Raw genomic sequence first — 20,500 nt, 5'->3', positions numbered from 1 at the left:
TTGGGGATGGTTTTGGTCACTGCCTCCTGTACAATGTTATGAACCTCCATCCATAGTTCTTTGGGCACTCTATCAGATCTAATCCCTGAATCTATTTGTCACCTCCACTGTATAATCATAAAAGATTTTATTTAGGTCGAATCTGAGTGGCCAAATGGTTTTCCCTACTTTCTTCAATTTAAGCCCAAATTTTGCAATAAGGAGTTCACGATCTGAGCTACAGTCAGCTCCTCATCTTGTTTTTGCTGATTGTCCTGAGCTTCTCCATCTTTGGCTACAAATAACATAATCAGTCTGATTTCAGTATTGACCATCTGATGATGTCCATGTATAGAGTCATCTCTTGGATTGTTGGAAGAGGGTATTTTATATGACCAGCTTGTTTTCTTTCCCTTGCCCTGCTTCATTTTGTACTCCAATGCCAAACTTGTCTGTTATTCCAGATATCTTTTGACTTTCTACTTTTGCATTCCAATCCCCTATGATGAGAAGGACATTTTTGTTTAGTGTTAGTTCCAGAAGGTGTTGTACGTCTTCATAGAACCTGTCAACTTCAGCTTCTTTGGCATCAGAGGTTGGGGCATAGACTTGGATCACAGTGAGGTTGAATGGTTTGCCTTGGAAACGAACTGAGATCATTCTGTCATTTTTGAGGTTGCATACAGGTACTGCATTTTGGACTCTTGTTGACTGTGAGGGCTACCTCATTTCTTCTAAGGGACTCTTGCCCACAGTACTAGATATAATGGTCGTCTGAATTAAACTGGCCCATCCCGTTGATTTTAGTTCACTGATTCCTAAGATTTTGATGCTCAATCTTGCCATCTCCTGCTTGACCATGTCCACTTTACCTTGACTCATGAACCTAAAATTCCAGGTTCCTATGCAATATTGTTCTTTACAGCATCGGATTTTACTTTTACCACCAGATACATCCACACCTGAGCATCGTTTTTACTTTGACCCAGCCGCTTCATTCTTTCTGGAGCTATTAGTAATTGCCCTCTGCTCTTCCCCAGTAGCATATTGGACACCTTCTTACCTGAGGGACTCATTTTCCAGTGTTATATCTTTTTGCCTTTTCATACTGTTCATGGGGTTATCCAGGTGAGACTCCTGGAGTGGGTTGCCATTTCCTCCTCCAGTGGACCATGTTTTATCAAAACTCTTCACTATGACCTGTCCATCTTGGGTGGCCCTGCGTGGCATGACTCATAGGCTGTGATCTATGAAGTGGGATCAGTTATGCATATCCATATATCCACTCTTTTTTTTTTTTAGATTCTTTTCCCATTGCTGAGTATTGAGTAGAGTTCCCTGTGCTATACAGCAGGTTCTTATTAGTTGTCTATTTATATATAGCAGTGTGTATACCTTAATCTCAATCTCCCAATTTATTCCTCCCCTGTTATTCTCTGGTACCCATAAATTTTAATGGTTTGTTTTTACTCATTTAAATATACGTGCGCTTTTCATGCCTCATCCGATACCCTCTCTGAAATGTATATCTATGTCACCTGACTTTCTCAGCAGCATTAATGTTCTTGATGAAGGAGGAGATAGCATCACCTGTACATTATGGAAAAAGTGTGGCGGTGATGGTTCACACTGGACGGAGAGAAGAGAAGAGGGTGGGAACAGAGAAGTGCAGAGAGTTAAAGGTCCAGTTGAGGCTGGAAGTACAAATCCCTGTTCCAGCCAGTTGACACTGAAGCTCACAATCCTCCTACCTGTTTCCAGGGCCAGAGTGTGACAGCAGAATGGCCCAGGCTGGTGTATGGAGCATGGACCCTGAACAGCAGCAGAGAGAGCTATGGAGGGTGGCAGTGACTCTAACAGCCAGCAATCATAAGAGCCGGGGAAGGTCAAGAAAATGTGAGGGGCTGCAGGAGTGGGGAAGAGGCAGAAAGAAGCAGCTACATGTATAGGAGAATAAGGGTGTGAGGTTGTGATGAGGCCAAAGATAAGACGATGTTTTGTGCAAAAAAGCACGTGTAAATATCTGTTTTTAAGTTTGATTTGCATTGCATGTTCATTATTTCAGAAAGAAAAGTATTCCAAAAATAAGCCTCTCCAGCAAAACCACTGCAAGGTATATAGCCAAAGGAATGGAAAGCAGGACTTGAACAGATATTTGTGCCCTGATGTTTAATATAGTGTTATTCAAAATAGCCAAAAGAGTGTCACACAATTCAAAGTGTCCATCAAGAGATGAATGAAATGCATAGATAAACTGGTACACAAGTTGTCCCTTCGTATCTGCAGGGTACTGCCACCAGGACCACCAGGACTCCTGCAGATGCCAAAATTCCAGGATGTTCAAGAAGTTTGAGTATATCTGCATATGTCCTGTGCACATTCTCCCATATACTTTTTTTAATAATTAAAAATTTTTTTTGGCTATGCTGTGCATACTTTTGTCTAGTTGTGAGTGGGGGCTACTGTTCACTGCAGTGGCTTCTCTTCTTGCAGAGCACAGGCTCGAGGGCATGTGGGCTTCAGCAGTTGTGGCAAGTAGGCTCAATAGTTGCCACTCGTAGGCCCTAGAGCACAGGCTCAATGGTTGTGGCACACGAGCTTAGCTGCTCCAAGGTATGAGGGATCTTCCCAAACCAGGGATCATACCTGTGTCTCCTGCTTTGGCAAGTGGATTCTTTACCACTGAGCCACCAGGGAAGCCCTCCCATATACTTTAAATCATCTCTAGATTACTTATAATACCTAATACAGTGTAAATGCTATGTAAATAGTTGTAAACACAATGTAAATGTCATGTAAAAAGTTGGTGCTATGCAACCACCTTAAGTTTTGCTTTATGGAACTTTCTGTTTTGTTTTTGTTCCTTAATCTGTGGTTGGTTGAGTCTGCAGATGTGGAACCCACAGATTATGGTATGCACTGACTGTATATATACCATAAAGTATTATTCACCATAAGAAGAAATGAAATTCTGACACATGCTATAACATGGCTGAATCTTGAAAACATGCTAAGTGAAATAAGTCAGTCACAAAAGGAAAATACTGTATGGTTCCACTTTTGTGAAACATCTAGAATATGCAAATTCACAGAGGCAGAAAGTAGACTAGAGCTTCCCAGTGGCTGAAAGGACGCTGTAATGGGGAGTTATTGCATAACAGCGTTTCTGTCTGGGTGAATGAAGATTCCGTGAATAGATAATGGCCATGGTTATATAACGTTATGAATGTAATTTATGCCACTGAGTTTTTAACCACTTAAAAATGGTTAAAATGCCAAATTTAATGTTATATATATTTTACCACAATTTTAAAAATTAATGTACAGAATCCATTGAATTGTGTACCTTAAATGGGTGAAGTCCACAGTATGTGATTTATATCTAAATAAATCTGTTAAAAAATAAATACATAAATCTGAAATGGTTTGTGAGATGAAGCAACAGAAGTAAGTCCACAGGCACTATAACATTAATAAAATCATATAAATCAGTCAATAATTCAAAAAGGAAAGTACAGTGGAATATTCATGTACAATTTAAAGAGACTGAAGAAATTAAATATAGTATATGTGGATGCATGCATTTATGGTAAAATCACAAAATGTATGTAAGGATAAATACCATTCCCTCCTCCTCCATCTGAAGAGGAGGGCAAGAAACAGGAGATAGACCCAGCTTTATCTGCATTGTATTATCTTCTTAAACAATTAGAAGCAAAGATTTCATAATAACCTATGTTATATCTAGGTATTGGGTACATGAGTGTCTGCAACATTATTCTGTATATTAAAAAAATTTCAAGATGTTATATTTTGAAGACAAATATATATCCTAATATTTTTCATGAAGAAATAAAAGACTCCATTTATAATGATATTAGAATTAGGAACATAGAATACCTGAGAATAAACATATTCAGAAATGGACAGGGACTATTTTTTTAAGAAAACTTTAAAACAAGGACATCGGAGAAGACTCCAATAGATAGAAAACAATTTTCTTGGCTAAGTCTCAATATAGTAAATATCACCCCTAATTTGATGTATAAATTTAATACAAAACTAATTAAAACATCAACAGATATCTTGAGTTTTTGTTTTGAAGTTGATAGAATAATATGGAAGTTTATAATAGCTGGGGAAATTCTGAAAGACTATAGACGGAAGACTAGGACTTTCCAGTGGCTAAGACTCTGGGCTTCCACTGTGGAGGGGGGCCCAGGTTTGATCCTTGGTCGGGGAACTAGATCCCACATGCCATAACTAAAGATTCCACATGTTGCAACTAAGACTTGGTGTAGCCACATTAATTTAAAAAATTTTAAATATGTAAAATAAAAGTTCAGAATGATCTAAATGGCCATCAATTAGAAATGGTTTAAGTAAATGGCAGGAGATCTAAATAGTATAATAGCATGCTATATGTACAACAGCATGTGATGATCTCATTACAGAGAATGAGACCATTTAGGTTAGGAAGGCTCACTACACAGAACATCTGATGTCATTCTTGCCCAAAACACCAGTAAAATCTCAGTGAACAGATTTTCGTTTAAGACATAAATACACAGAACTGAAGAACAGGAGAGGAGACAACAGCAACGAAATTTTGGAAGCTGGAAAACTGACAAATGAATGGCAAATCACTAGTAAGAAAGGCAAAGAGAATGGGAGGAGACTAAGAACCAATTCAGTTTGGTTCTGAAGAATTACTATAAAGCTCGCAACTGACAGCACCAGGTACTTCCAAACCTGGGAGGTACAGGTGCTTAATTAAATAAGGGGCATGATCCACAGATTTCTTCTCCAAGCTAGGGTTCTCAAACTCTATGTCAGAGCCTCAAACTGCATGTCAGAGTCTCCTCTGACTGTAAAATCCTGGATTGCTGGCCCTACCCACAGAGTTTCTGATTCAGTGGAATTAGAATTTCCATCAAGTTACTAGGTGGTTCTGATGTGCTGGTATTTGAGAAACACTGCTTTTTGTATGCAATGCCCTCTCCCACCTGGGACTAGAGATTCATTTTCTAGGGAGGAGAAAACATGGTCTTTGGGTTCCTGGTTAACCTGCAGAGTTAAGGACATTTGGAGCATTTTGAAAGGGGAGACTGTGATCATGTATAGAGTAAAAAGTAACTACCACCACCCCAGCCCTGCTCCAGCGTGCAGAATGCTGGCAGCCATCCGCTTACTCCAGGCAGAAAATCAGAAGACATCTTTCTTGGAAATCTTAACAGTCATAGAGGAAACATTTAAAGATACTGATACTTTGTAATTTTATATAATTAAACAAAATTAGGTCAAAAAGGGAAAAAGCAACCTCTATAAATAAAAAAACCCTTAAAGGAAATAAATGAACCTGTTGGATTCGCAGCATAACCAAAAGTTACCTATGGTTACAATGAGTGTTGACTGTGACAAATCTGGCTCTGACTGTAGGGGACACGATGGTTTTAACAATATGCCCACAAATTCTCTGATCCTCTTCCCCTCAATAAGTGGAACTTAGTCCCCGTGAAGATGGCCCAGACTTAGTAACTGGCTTCTGGAGGAAAGAATGTGGAAAAGGGATGGGATGTCATTCTTTGTTTAGGTAATTAAGACTGCAACTTTGGGAGTTCAGTGATTCAGTGACTCCCTAGGAGTTCAGTGATTCAGTGATTCCCTGGGAGTCCAGTGGTTAAGACTCCATGCTTCCACTGCAGAGGGCATGGGTTCAACCCCTGGTTGAGAAATAAGATCCCATGTGTCATAAATTTAAAAAAAAATTTTTTTTAAAAGACTGTAACTTTCATCTGGAGGTGCCCTCTCTCTCACAGATCTTTCACTTTGGGGGAATCCACATTGTGAGCACCTCATGGAGAGCCCTACATGGCAAGGAACTTTAGTGACCTGCCCTTTAGCCATGTGAGATGGACCTTTCAAAGGGGAGCCGGTGGGAATGTAAGTTGTTGCAGCCACTATGTCTCCATGGAGGTTCCTCAAAAAACTAAAGATAGAGCTGCTACATGATCCTGCTATCCCACTCCTAAGAATATATCTGGACAAAACTGTAATTCAAAAAGACACATGCACCCCAATGTTTGTAGCAGCACTATTCACAGTAGCCAAGACATGGAAACAACCTAAATGTCCACTGACAGATGACTGGATGAAGAAGATGCAGTACATATACACAATGGAATATTACTCAGCCGTAAGAAAGAATAAACTTACACCATTTTGTAGGATGGACCTACAGATTATCACTCTACATGAAATAGAGAAAGAGAAATACCATATAATTTCACTCATATGTGAAATCTAAAAATTGGTACAGATGAACTAATTTACAAAAGAGAAACAGACTCACTGACATAGAAAACCAACTTATGGGGACTTTGCTGGTGGTCTAGTAGTTAAGAATCTGCTAGCCAATGCAGAGGACATGGGTTTGATATCTGGTCCAGGAAGATCCCACATGCCTTGGAGCAACTAAGCTCAGGCGCCACAACTACTGAGTCCACTCTCTAGAGCCAAGAGTCACAACTACTGAAGCCTGTGCTCCACAAAAGAAGCCACCACGATGCGGAACCTGCGCACCACAGTGAAGAGTAGTCCCCGCTCGCCACAACCAGAGAAAGCCCTCACGCAGCACAGAAGGCCCGGTGCAGCCAAAAGTAAATCAATTAACAAAACTGAAAAGAAAACAAATTTATGGTTACCGAAGGGGAAGAAAGGCGGTGGAGGGATAAATTAGGAGTTTGGGGTTACACAGACACACTACTGTATATATAAAATAGATAAATAGCACCAGGAACCATGTTCAGTATCCTGTAATAAACCACAGTGGGGAAGAATATGTATATGTATATGTATGTATAACTGAATCACCTTGCTGTACACAGGAAACTAACCTAACACTGTAAATCAACTATACTTCAATTTAAAAAAAAAGAAAGAAATGGAACCTTTAGCCCCACACATCTTTAGAGTCTGCTGCTTGGCCAACAGCTTTCACTGCAGCCTCAGGAGAATTCATGAGCTAGAACATACAGCTAAGCCAGCCTATATTCTTCACTGTTAGAAACTGTGTGAGATCATATATATATATATATGTTTGGCCATACCACAAAGCTTGTGGGATTTACCAGCTAGAGACTGAACCTGGGCCATGACAGTGGAAGCCCAGAATCCTAACCAGCAGGCCACCACGGAACTCCTAACATCTGTTGTTTTAAGCTGCTGCTGCTGAGTCACTTCAGTCGTGTCCGATTCTGTGTGACCCCATAGATGGAAGCCCACCAGGCTCCCCCTTCCCTGGGATTCTCCAGGCAAGAACACTGGAGTGGGTTGCCATTTCCTTCTCCAATGTGTGAAAGTGAAAAGTGAAAGTGAAGTCGCTCAGTCGTGTCCGACCCTTAGCAACCCCACGGACTGCAGCCTACCAGGCTCCTCCATCCATGGGATTTTCTAGGCAAGAGTACTGGAGTGGCTTGCCATTGCCTTCTCCGTGTTTTAAGCTACTAAGTGATAAACTCGGGAGAAAACAAATCTCTCTTGAAGATTCACATCCACAGCTAGCCCACTACTAAAATACGTGCCATTCAAAGCATGTAAGTCAGGAGGGATGTAATTGAACTATATTACATGTTGCAATTACATGTAGTTGCACTCATGTAATTTAACGTGAGATAAAATTCTGGTTGTAGGAAGGAAGCAGAGATATAGATTAATTTTAAATTATTATAAATTAAAACTGAATGTTAAAGTTTTTTGAAAGCCAGATATAAAGGAGTGTATATTGTATGAACCCATCTATATAAAGTCAGAAAACAAGCACAGCTAACTTGTGGTGATCAAGGTCAGTGGAAAGTCAGTAATTAGAAGGAACATGAGGAAAGCTTCTGAGGGGTTGTGTGTTGGTTCCAGGAGTTTGTGTTTTATAAATTCACTGAGCTCTACACTAATGAGCTGTGCTTTTGTGGGGAGGGTGGGGTGCACATACGTTACACTTCAGCTGGTAACCCCTAAAGAAATGAAAATACAGAGGATACCATCCAAATTAGGGTGTGGAGGGGGCGGTGATATAAGAAAACAAGAATAAACAGTTCAAAAGAAAGGAAGAAAGGAAGACAAAACAGAGAAGGTAGGCAAGCAGATAATTACCAGATGGCTGAAATGAATCGGTGTATATCAAGAATTATAATGAATGATGATGGGTAGGTGCACCAGTTCAAAGACAAAATGTTCAAATGAGATTTTTAAAAATCCAGCTATATCCTGTTTACAAAGGATGTATGTTTTTATTTTTTACTTTATTTTTATTGAAGTAAAGTTGATTTACAGTGTTAATTTCTGCTGTACAATGAAGTCAGTTACACACTTATACGTTATTTTCCATTATTGTTTATTACAAAGATATTGAATATAGTTCCCTGTGCTCTACCATGGGACCTGGTTTTTATCCATCCTATGTATAATAATTTCCATCTGCTAACCCCAAGCTCCCAATCCGTCCCTCTCTCCCTCGGCAGCTACAAGTCTGATCTCCATGTCTGTGAGTTTGTTTCTGTTTTGGGACAGAGTTTTGGGGGATGATTTTTAAGAAAGGATATAGAAAGCTTGAAGTTAAAGCGCGGTGAAAGATACACTAGGTAAAAGAATGCAGGTAAGTATATATTAGTACCAGACATAACAGATTCTAAGGCAAAAATCATTATCAGAGATAGTTTCCATATAATGATACAAAAAGATTGAATTCTCAATTTGCATTCTAATAATATGGCCTCAAAAACTGACAGGACTACAAGGAGAAATACATAAACACAACTCTCTCAGTAACTAATAGAATGAACTCACAAAAATTAGGAAGGATATAGAAGATATCAATAGCACCATTAATAAGTTTAATCAAATGAACACGTATACAGATTATAGCCAACAATTATAAAACATGTGGTCTTTTCAAGAATACATGGAATATTTGTTCATATTGGTATAAGCCAGGCTGTATGAGGAGGTTCAATAAATTTCAAGGGATTCGTATTATACTCGAAACATTCTCTAACCAGAATGCAACTATGTGAGAAACCATCAGACTAGAAAAACACTTGTGTTTTTAATATTTTAAAACCTCACTTCTGAACATTTGAAGGGTCAAAGAGAAGTCAAAATAAGCATGTTTAAAAGCAAATAATAATAAATATATTACATATCAAGACTTACGAGATGGAGCCATAGCAGTACTTGAAGGAAAGGTACAGACTTGAGTATTTATATCAGAAAAGAACAAAGTCTTGTCTAAAAAGCTAAGCTTCAAATAAAGGAAGGAAACAATAAAGATAGGAACAGAGAGCTTTGAAACAGAGAACAAATGTACAAGACAGAACTTGGGAGTCATCACTCTAAATTCTAGAGATTAAACCCACAATAAAAATCACACGAGCAACATTTTAACCACACATCTGAAAATGCAGATGAGATGAACAAACTCTGAGTAGTTAGGTATCGACTCTACTTTTTAATAGGTTTAAAGTATTTCATAATATTAACCTTAACACTTAGGCTTAAATTGAGACTATGTTGAAAACAAAAAAAAAATTTATACCATTTATAGGCAGAAAACCTTTGTTTTTTAACTTCAAAACTCAGGTGACTGAGCAGAAAAACTGTGGGTTTTTTTTTAAAGCCACACAGAGACAGGAAACCCCACCTGGGTGCGTTGGATGCCTCAAAAGGTCACAATGCTGGCAGGACTAAGTGTTCAGGTGTCAGGCCAGGAGGAAATAGCAATCACTTGCTCCAAAGCAGAAAAATGAAGCATTACTGAGAGCTCACACTTGCCCTGTGTTCACAATGCCCATAGATTTTCTCTCCCGCACACTTCAACTATTTATGTGGAAACACGTTTATACCTTTAGTATAGATAATAGGAACGGCTAACACTTACTGGACAGCGTATGTGCAAGGGCTATTCCCGAGGCTTCACCTATGTTCTTTCTGATCTTTACAACACAACCGTGTGCTGTGGCCTCACTTGCTGACAGGCTCACTCTTAACTGGGTGGGGCCAAAACTTGAGGTCAAGTCTAGCTGATGCCTCCCTTCATCCATCCTTTTGACTGCAGGAAGATATCTGCAGAGCATCGTGAGTCCCAGGCAGGCTTGGTCCAAGACCAGCCCCTGGAGCATGTACAAAGCACTCACCTTCTGAATAATATCCCGCAGAGCAAAATACTTCTCAGTGAGGTCCCCGGCCTCGCTCAGGGGGGCATCATAGTCGTAACTGGTGGGCTGTGGTTGGTAGGGCGTGTTGGCTCCTGGAAGACAAAAACCAGGCCACTAGTTACTACAGAAGGCCTTCTCCTGTGACAAGTTCTTCTGGATTTGTGGAGGGGGTGAATAAGGAAACACATTAGAGCCAACTGTTAAGTGACACATAGGTGGCCCTCCAAATGCAAGGTTTCTTCCTGCAGGTGGCCCTCACTAAGCACCTTGGTGTCTACAAAGGACCTTCCCCATTTACTCTCTCAGCAACCCCAGCAGATATTCCTGCACTGGATCAGCAGGGCATCTGAAGCTCCCAACAAAGCCCCCAGACATCTCACAGCCAGCAGTGGCCAGTCCTATGGCATGACTCACATGTCTGACTGTTAACCTTGCAGCTGTGATCTTGTTTATGACCTCCTCTGTGGCTAAAAAAAGGTCCATGGTAGACACACAGGTTTCTGGGCCCAGGATCACCAGCAAATCACTATGGGGTTATCAGACCAAATAAACTGGGAGAGTTTTATCATAATTTTTCCTACCCCCAAAAAAAGACCATGTACGGACTTCCCTGGTGGTCCAGGGGTTAAGACTCTATGCTTCCACTGCAGGAGGCGAGGGTTCAATCCCTGGTCAGGGAACTAAGATCCCACATGCCAAGTGGTGTGGCCAAAAGAAAAAAAAAAAAAAAGACCATATAGGAAATATAGGAATGGTGCATTTGCTTTGGAAAATACTGTGGCAGTTCCTCTAACTCTAAACATAGAGTTAGTTACCATGTGAACCAGCACTTCCAATCCTAGGTGTGCAGTCAAAAGAACTGAAACAGAGGTTCAAACAAATACTTACACATCAATGTTCATAGCAACATTATTCATAATGGCCAAAAGAAGTGAAACAACCCACATGTCCATCATTGATGAATGGAGAAACAGAATGTAGTATGTCCATATAATAGAATATTATTCCTCTATAAGAAAGAATGAAGTACTGATACACACTATAATATGATGAACCTTGAGAACATTATGCTAAATAAAATAAATTAAACACAAAAGACCACATATTGTGTGGTTCTACTTGTACTAAATGTCCAGAACAGGCAAATCCATAAAAACAAAGAGTGGTGGCCAAGAGCTGGGAGAAGCAGCAGTGGGGCATTTCTTGAGTATGAGGTTTCTTTGGGGATAATGAAAATGTTTTGGAATTAGATAGTGGTAATGGCTGCACAAGTTTATGCTAAACTAAACACCACTAGATCATATATTTTAAAAATCATCAGTTTTAGGGTATGTGAATTATACCTCAATAAAATGTTTTTTAAAAAAGAAAGAGAAAAAAGACCAGAATATATGAACAAGTAAGTTATAGCCAGAGACTATGACTTGCCTAGTTAGCTGGATTTTAAACAATAGTTTCTAAATGCACAACTTACAGCCCTTAAAATTTTTTTAAAGAAAAATGATTTTGTAGGAATTCTCTGGCAGTCCAGTGGTTAAGACTCCATGCTTCCAATGCACAGGGTATGTGTTTGATCCCCGGTCAAGGAACTAAGATCTCACATGCCATAAAGTGTGACCAAATAAAAGAAAAATGATTTTTCAACCTACTGTACAGCCAAAGAACTCAATATTTTATAGTAACCTATTAAGGAAAAGAATCTGAAAAAGAAATATATATATCTCTATCTGTATCTATATCTGTCTATATATATATCTGAATCACTTTGCTGTATACCTGAAATACACTGTAAAGCAACTGTACTTCAATAAAATTAATAAAATAAAGAAAACCTAGAAAAATTCAAATTTACATAGGGAAAAAATTTCCACTTCTATGATTCTTACACATTTGTAAATTAAATTGAAATGTTGAATTAAATTGTAAAAAATAACTTTTGAACATCTAAAACAAGTGTAGAAGGGTAATTCATAAGCATCCTAATGCTACGCATTCATATAACACTGATTATTTCATAACACCTGCATACTCAACTTTAAAAAATCATGCATTATATTATACAGGCAATCTTACATATTAGAAAATTTAGGAGAAGACAAACCAAAACAGAAGAATCACAAATGGCCACAGGCATGGACAAAATCAAGCACCAGAAACATTCTACTATTAGATTCTACAAATAAATATTAATCGCTCTTACCATTCCAATAGGCAAAATTGGTGCCACCTATAAACATGTACCTATAAGGAAACAAGAGAACAGATGAGCCCACAGCTCACCTTGAGCCCACAGCTACAGAGGACACCCTTCCCTCCAAACATTAACACTTACATGTTCACATTCGCCCCGAGAGCAAGCATATCATGAAGAGTGAAAGCCACCGCTTTAGAGCTGACTGTTGAATGACGCTGGCCCCAATGATCTAACCATCCAGTGTAGAATTCAGAATTGATCTAAAAAGAGAGGGATATGAAGCTTAGGACAGACTTAAACCTTCACATGCTGGGCGTTCCAGTAACTACTGCCCTAGGTTATTCACTGAAGAACAGGTAGAGGGAGCCGCTGACATTCACTGCTTTACTGGGAACTGGGGGACCAATGAGGACATTTCATAATAGTATTGCCTAAACTCAGGTCTCAGGTGTGGACAACGCAGGTGTTCCTGAAAAGCTGTACCCGCATCAAAATCTTGTTAACCAATCCCCAGTTTGAATACGGGAGGAAAGTTTGTTGGGCAAAAGAATCAGATGACAAAATATCTTTTTGAAATAATTAGCGACAAATTCACCCTTTGTGTGAATCCAGATTTTCAGATCTCAGGTTGACTTATTTTAATTGACGAATAGTTGATTTACAATGTTGTGCCAACCTCTGCTGTACAGCAAAGTGACATATAGACACTCTTTAGATATCAGACTGACTTAATGTGTTGTAGGTATTGTCCAAATATTCTAGCGCTTGGTGTTTCTGTTGAGCCAAGCCCTTGTCTACAAAAGAAAGAAAGCTGGATGTGTTCTGGGGACTTCTTGTCTCAGGCTGCAGGAAACTGTTCCACTCAGAGTCTGTGAACATGGGTTCTGCATGACTCAGCAAGCAGAGGCCAGGTTTAGAAAAGGCTGCTTTGTACAAAGGTGGGTACACAGGCAGGGCAGCCTGACCTGCTGCGGGGAAGACACCCCTTACGTGGGGCCAAGTAACAACAACTGCGGGGAAAGGGGAAGCGGAAAGAGGGACACATTCACTGATGGGCGGGGCCCACCTGCCAGGACCTCACTGCCCGCTCTGCCCCCCAGCCGCCTATGGAGCATGCCACAGAGCCCTGCAACTCCCAGAGCAGTCAGCAACCCTACCTCCCACATCTCCTGGCTGCTTGTCAGAAACTCAGTGCCCCCTTCCCTAGACCCAGGAAATCAACATCTGCATTTTCACAAGACTCCTGTGTGATTTCTAAGCAGATTAAAGGCGGAGCAGCTCCGTCACCAAGAGCTCTCAAAAAAACACAGACCTGAACTCAGATCCTGGCCCTGCTCCTCACCAGCTGTACAAGCATGGGCATGTGACCGAGTCTCACTGAAAAAAAATGAGCTCTCATAACATCACTTATGAGAGCTGCCACGAGGACCAAAGGTGACGAGGTATGCCAGGGTGCAGAGCCTGGGACTTCCCTGGCGGTCCAATGGTTAAGAATCTGCCTTGCAATCCAGGGGATGTGGGTTTGATCCCTGGTAGGAGAACTAGGATCCATTCTGGAGGGGATAGAATGGGGACCACGGTGAACAGACCCCCTCATTAGGCTCTGCTTTTTCTCTCTCTCTTTTGCATTAAAAAAAAATCAGTTGTATTTCTTTTTCTTTCTTTCTTTCTTTCTTTAATGATTTGGCTGCACTGGGTCTTCATTGCAGCGAGCAGGCTTCTCTAGCTGCAGCATGTGGGCTTAGTTGGCCCTCCAGTGCAGGGCCTCAGCTGTTTCCCATGTGTCCAGAAGGCGGTCTATACAGCCCCATCAGTTCTGACCCCAGACCCAGGGAAACCAAGGATCCACTCCCACCCTTCACAGCACCTCATCACTCTCCTCCAACAGCAGAAAAGATGTCTGTAGAACCAAGTGGTCTCCCCATGCCTCACCCCTGACTCTTACCAGGGGTCCTCTGGGCTCAAGTCTTCTCTGGAGCATGAAAGCAGCTGTGAGGTTGGTACCTGAACAATGAGAAAGAGGAGAGTGCTCAGCCATGGGAGCAACAAGTTCAAGAGAAAAAGATTCCTTTGGCGACTTCCCAAAGGAAATGGGTCCAGTGGTTAAGAATCTGCTTTGCAGGGTCTTTCACCTGCCAATGCAGGGGACGTGGGTTCGATCGCTCTTTGGGGAACTAAGATCCCACGTGCAGGAGAGCCGCTAAGCCCACGCACACCACAGAGAATCTGTGCTCCACAACGAGAGATCCTGAGTGCCGCAGCTAAGACCTGGCGCGGCCAAGTATTCATTTATTAAAAAAGAGGACTTTCCCTGGTGGCACACTGGATAAGAATCCAGCTGCTAATACAGGGAACATGGGCTCAATCCCAGGTCTGGGCAGATCCCACATGAGGCAGAGCAACTGAGTCCATGTGCCACAGCTGCTGAGCCCATGGGCTGCCGCTCCTGAAGCCCATGCACCGAGAGCCCACAACAGGAGAGGCCACCTCAGTGAGAAGCCCGTGTACCCACTCGCTGCAACCAGAGAAGGCCCATGTGCAGCAATGAAGACCCAGAACAGTTGAAAATAAATTAATAAAATTAAAAAAAAAAAAGATTCCTTTGCAGGACTTGAGCCTCAGGCTCCCTGCCCTTCCTCATAGCCCCGTGGGCCTGCACACCTCCAAGCCAGCTTTAGGTGAGGACTGCTTTAGGTGGGGACTCAGACCATACATTCAATAGACTGTGGGGACCACAGAATGATGTTTCCTTTGTGAACAGTGTCTGGGCCTCTCTTGACTGCATTCCTTTGGGAGATCATGACATAGGCCTTGTGCTTCCTCTGTGCCCCCAAAGCCTCGACACATGGCTGGTGTGCAGCTCTTTTCACTCAGGTATCTGGTTGAGCAAGCTGCTCCCTAAACGATGACCCTGCTTTGAACATACTTCCTGGTGCCTCCACAGCACCATATGCATCACGGTGTCACAAATTAGAACCAGACATGGAACAACAGACTGGTTCCAAATTGGGAAAAGAGTTGGTCAAGACTGTATATTGTCATCCTGCTTATTTAACTTATATGCAGAGTACATCATGAGAAACGCTGGGCTGGATGAAGCACAAGCTGCAATCAAGACTGCCAGGAGAAATATCAATAACCTCAGATATGCAGGTGACACCACCCTTATGGCAGAGAGTGAAGAGGAACTAAAGAGCTGCTTGATGAAAGTGAAGGAGAGTGAAAAAGCTGGCTTAAAACTCAACATTCAAAAAACTAAGGTCATGGTATCTGGTCCCATCAATTCATGGCAAACAGATGGGGAAACAGTGGAAAGAGTGGCAGACTTTATTTTTTGGGCTCCAGAATCACTGCACATAGTGACTGCCACCATGAAATTAAAAGATGCTTGATCCTTGGAAAAAAATTTGACAAACCTAAAAAGCAGAGACGTTATTTTGCTGCCAAAGGTCTGTCTAGTCAAAGCTATGGTTTTTCCAGTAGTCATGGATGGATGTGGGAGTTGGACCATAAAGAAAACTAAGCACCAAAGAATTGATGGTTTTGAACTGTGGTGTTGGAGAAGACTTGAGAGTCCCTTGGACAGCAAGGAGATCAAACCAGTCCATCCTAAAGGAAATCAGTCCTGAATATTCATTGGAAGGACTGATGCTGAAGCTGAAGCTCCAGTACTTTGGCCACTGATGCGAAGAACTGACTCACTGGAGAAGACCCTGATGCTGGGAAAGACTGAAGGCAGGAGGAGAAGGGGACGACAGAGGATGAGATGGTTGGATGGCATCACCGACTCAGTGGACACACACTTGAGCAAGGTCCGGGAGATGGTGAGGGACAGGGAGGCCTGGCGCGCTGCAGTCCATGGGGTCGCAGAGTCCAGCATGACTGAGCGACTGAACAACAGCAACAAATTAACAAATCAAAGGGACAAATCGTGCTCTAATTACGTTTATTCTGAATCACAGAGTACACTCTGTATTTTAATTTGTACATCTCAAGCCATTCCAGACCACTTGTGCTCAATTTTTGTCTTAGTGTTCCATTAGGATGTCTATGTCTCATCGTGCTTCCCACGCCCTCTGTTCTCCCCTCTGCCTCTAAAAAGAGAAAGGGTTTCTTCACAGAGAAGTAATGAGCACAAACAGTGTCTCTCCAGCCAGAGTCGAGGACACCCTGGCTCACACTGCACTGTCCAGTTCCTGCAGCAGGTGTCCCAGAGTGCAAGGACACCAGCCAAGTCTGCAAATAACCCCTTGCCGTCGGGCAAGTCTTGGGCTTCTCTGTGAGGCTAGCTGTCAGGAGAGAAAGTGATGATCAAGAAAGAGTGGAATTTCATTTACTTTATGGTTATAAATGTCTCACTATTAACTAAGCATTAGGTGGTTTCTAGATCTTTTTTTTTAATTTTTATTGGAGTAGAGTTGATTTACAATGTTGTGATAGTTTCAGGTGTACAGCAAAGGGAATCAGTTTTACATATACATATATCTACTCTCTTACTTTTTTTTTTTAGGTTCTTTTCTCGTATAGGTCACTACAGACTACTAAGTAGAGTTCCCTGAGCTATTCAGCAGGTTTTATACGTTATCTATTTAACACATAGCAGTATGAATATGTCAGTCTCAACCTCCCACTTTATCCCTCCTCCCACCTTATCCCCTGATAACCATGTTTGTTTTCTACATCTGTGACTCTGTTCCTATTTTGTAAGTTCATTTATACCCCCCCCTTTTTTTTAGATTCCACATATAAGTGATATCACGTGACATCTGTCTTTCTGTATCTGACTTACTTCACTTAGTATGACAATCTCTGGCTTCATCCATGTTGCTTCATATGGCATTATTTCACTCTTTTATGGCTAATATTCCACTGCCTGTGTGCGCTACATCTACCTTATCCCTTCCTCTGCTGATGGACATTTAAGTTGCCTCTGTGTCCTGGATATTGTAGACAGTGCTGCACTTGACATTGGGGGTGCGTGTATCTTTTTGAATTCTAGTTTTCTTTTGCTCTAACCTCAGCAGTGGGATTGCTGGCTCATATGGTAGTTTAGTTTTTCAGGAACATCTATACTGTTCTCCATAATGGCTGTAACCAACTTACATTCCCACCAACAGTGTAAGAGGATTCCCTTTGCTCCACACCTTCTCCAGCATTTACTGTTTGTAAATTTTTAGATGATGGCCACTCTGATTGGTGTGAGGTGATACTTCATGGTCGTTTTGATTTATATTTCTGTAATTCTTAATATTAGTGATGTTGAACCTCTTTTCATGTGCTTTTTGACCATTTGTATGTCCTCTTTGGAAAGATGTCTATTTAGATCTTTTCTCCATTTCTTGATTGGGTTATTTGGTGTGTGTGTGGTTTTTTTTTTGGCTTCCAGATCTTGAAACCTGCTCTCAAGAGCTTCTCCTGGGATCTGCCCCAGGCATTGCCCCTCTCACTCCAGTAAATGAAGCCGCCACCATCCCACCTGCCCCAGGTACACTGGCCTTGAGTGTCTGTCCTTGAACCCACAGCGGTAGCAACCATGCTGTCATCCCACATACAAATAACACTTATAACTAACTCGTGATAATCCTCAATTTGTTCCTCCCAACAGAAAAATACTGTGCTTTTTCATCACTGTGTTAGGAAATGTGCCAAAGCAGGAGGAAACCAACATGCCACTTCCTGTGCAGCTCTTTGTAGACGACTTACTTCATCACCGAATGATCTGAGCAATGTACCATGTTTCTAGAAACACTCAGTTCACTCAGAGCCAGTTATCTCTTTGTTCGTAGTGGAGAAGAATTTCTTTAAAAATGCAACTTCAGTCTGAACATCCTTCTCTACAGAAGGCAATGCTGGACGTGTGTCTCCTCCCTCAGACAGGACAACAGAGGGGTCTTTATGCTACTTGAAAAGCTGGTCTTTTGGGCAAGTGGGGTAACATTTTACTTTGAAATCATTCCAAATTTATAGGAAAACTGTGAGAATAATACAAAGAACTTATTTTCCCTTCACCCAGGTTCCCCAGTTGTTAACATTTTACCACATTCATTGGTTTTTTCCTCTCTATGTAAATATGCACTTTTTTTTTTCTGAGCCATTTGAGAATAAGTTGTAGACAGGATGGTCCTTTACCCCTAAATACTTCAGCAAGTATCCCCTAAGAGCAAGAGCATTCTTTAAATAAATATAATACAATGATTTAAAAAAACAGGAAATTAACATGGATAGAATACCATTATCTAAAGCCTTTATTCAAAGATTTCAGTTGTCTCAATAATGTCCTTCATAATAACAACAACCAAAACAAACAGAAAAAAAAGTACAGGACCCTTTGCAGGATCACATTGCACTTAATCGTGATGCCTTTTATAAAAGCTGCTCTCAACCCACATGAAGATCTCTTAATGTCATTACAGCCTGAGCACCCCAGCCATGCTTTCATGTGCAGAACCTCGGTGGCTCACACAGCATGAATGCATCAGGAAAGACGATTTTTTGCAGCATCTACCAAACCACCTCCGGGCCCATCACAGTTCCCAGTGTTATGAGTTATACAGAAAGAAGACGGAAGTGCCAGGTATGTTCTCTGCACTCCAGAGCTGACCTCAGAGTTCACAGTGGCCTCAACCCGGCCCAAGCATCCAGCCACGACTTGAGGGAATGGGGGCGGTGAGGCAGCAGGTGCGGAGAAGAACAGCACATCCCAGACACAGCCTGAAAGAGGAGCTCCTCCAGCTAGGGGAACCCCTGGCAGCAGCCCCTAAGAAAACAGGACTCCAGGCTGCAGCCAGCTCCACCAGGGCTGGAAACAGAGCCTGTGTCCTAAGGGCCAACTCAGCTGACATCAAACCATCTCTGTCACCAAGGGGTGCTCTATCAAGTATTCTATTGTACCGTTACAGATAAAGGAAAATTTGGGAAGTCCTACTCAATATGCCCATGCCACTTAAACAACAGCTGCCCAGAGCAACTGACTGAATAAAAGGCCCAGATCCGCCCACTGAGCTGGTTCCTGCAGACACCAACCTGCGCTGAAGTCCACGGTGGCGTAGAGCCCCTGGAGCGTCCCACACTTCAGGAAGTTCTCATTCACCCCGTCCGTGGTGAACAGAAGCACGTCCTCTCCCAGGTGGTCATGGAAACGCTTCTGCAGGAAACGCAAGTAGTCGTAATCACAGGAATAGTAGCTTCCATATTCATTTTCAACCTGCAAGTTTGAAAAAGAGGAGGGGAAAGAAATCAGAAGACTCCAGTGTTCTAAGGCAAACTGTTGTTTGGAGAAACTCCCCGAGCCTCTCTGATGACGAGGCTTAGTGGTCCCCTCCCCTAAACATCTCCTACACTTGATCCTCAAAACTCATTTTCCAAAGAGCAACTCAGCATAAACACCTAAGCCTGTGAGTCACAAGTAAGACCCAATGCAGCCAAATGAATAAATAAATATTTTTTAAAAAAATTTGAGCGGTATAGAGTTTAATGAAGGAAGCATGACACTAAAAAAATACACATAATACAACTTCCCGAACAGAAAATCCAAACCAGTTAAAACCGAACTATAAGTGTGGGTGTGCGGATAGTTGGTAGAAGTGTAAAAAGAAGCAAGAAGCTGACGGTCATGAAAGTCAGGACAGTGAGAAAAAGCAGAGCGTGATCAGGAAGCTTCTGGGGTCCTGGTGTGCATTTCCCATCTTGGGTGGTCACTCTGTGGCCGTTCTCGCCACAGTGCTTCATTCACTGCATATTAGTGTGTGTGTGTTACAGCTCACAGTTTTACACAAATTTAAAAATTGCCCAAACACAAAAATTTCAACCAGCACACAACACAAAGCAAACTTCTGTGATACAAGGAATACGTTGTCTTTGACCATGCACTTAAGAAACCGAGAGCCCCCAAGAAGGGATAGTTAGGGAGTTTGGGATTAGCACGTATGCACTGCTATATTTAAAATGGATAACCAAGAAAAACCTACTGTACAGCACAGGGGAACTCTGCTCAATGTTATGTGGCAGCCTGGATGGGAGGGGAGAATGGGGGAGAAGGGATCCATGTATATCTGAGTCCTTTTGCTGTACACCTGCAGCTATCACAACATTGTTAGTAATTGTTAAACTCCAATACAAA

The 20,500-nt window shown here is 41.7% G+C and overlaps 1 protein-coding gene across 2 annotated transcripts in view; it reads right to left on the bottom strand.

Moving 5' to 3' along the window:
- The window catches only part of GLB1 (galactosidase beta 1), a 107,582-nt gene that overhangs the window by 45,117 nt on the left and 41,965 nt on the right, over nt 1-20,500 (bottom strand). For both annotated transcript variants that reach the window (XM_055414735.2, XM_088831752.1), the window contains exons 6-10: nt 19,405-19,585; nt 14,327-14,385; nt 12,520-12,641; nt 12,388-12,428; nt 10,167-10,279 (exon numbers count right to left, since the gene is read on the bottom strand). In XM_055414735.2, coding sequence (XP_055270710.1) covers nt 10,167-10,279; nt 12,388-12,428; nt 12,520-12,641; nt 14,327-14,385; nt 19,405-19,585 — 516 coding nt within the window. The remainder of the gene's footprint in view (nt 1-10,166; nt 10,280-12,387; nt 12,429-12,519; nt 12,642-14,326; nt 14,386-19,404; nt 19,586-20,500) is intronic.

This window comes from Moschus berezovskii, chromosome 24, assembly GCF_049115385.1.
Source record: "Moschus berezovskii isolate FMDL1 chromosome 24, NW_MosBer_1.0, whole genome shotgun sequence".
NCBI lineage: Eukaryota > Metazoa > Chordata > Mammalia > Artiodactyla > Moschidae > Moschus > Moschus berezovskii.
Note: the sequence above shows the minus strand (reverse complement) of the source record. Positions and strands in the feature narration are given on the sequence as shown.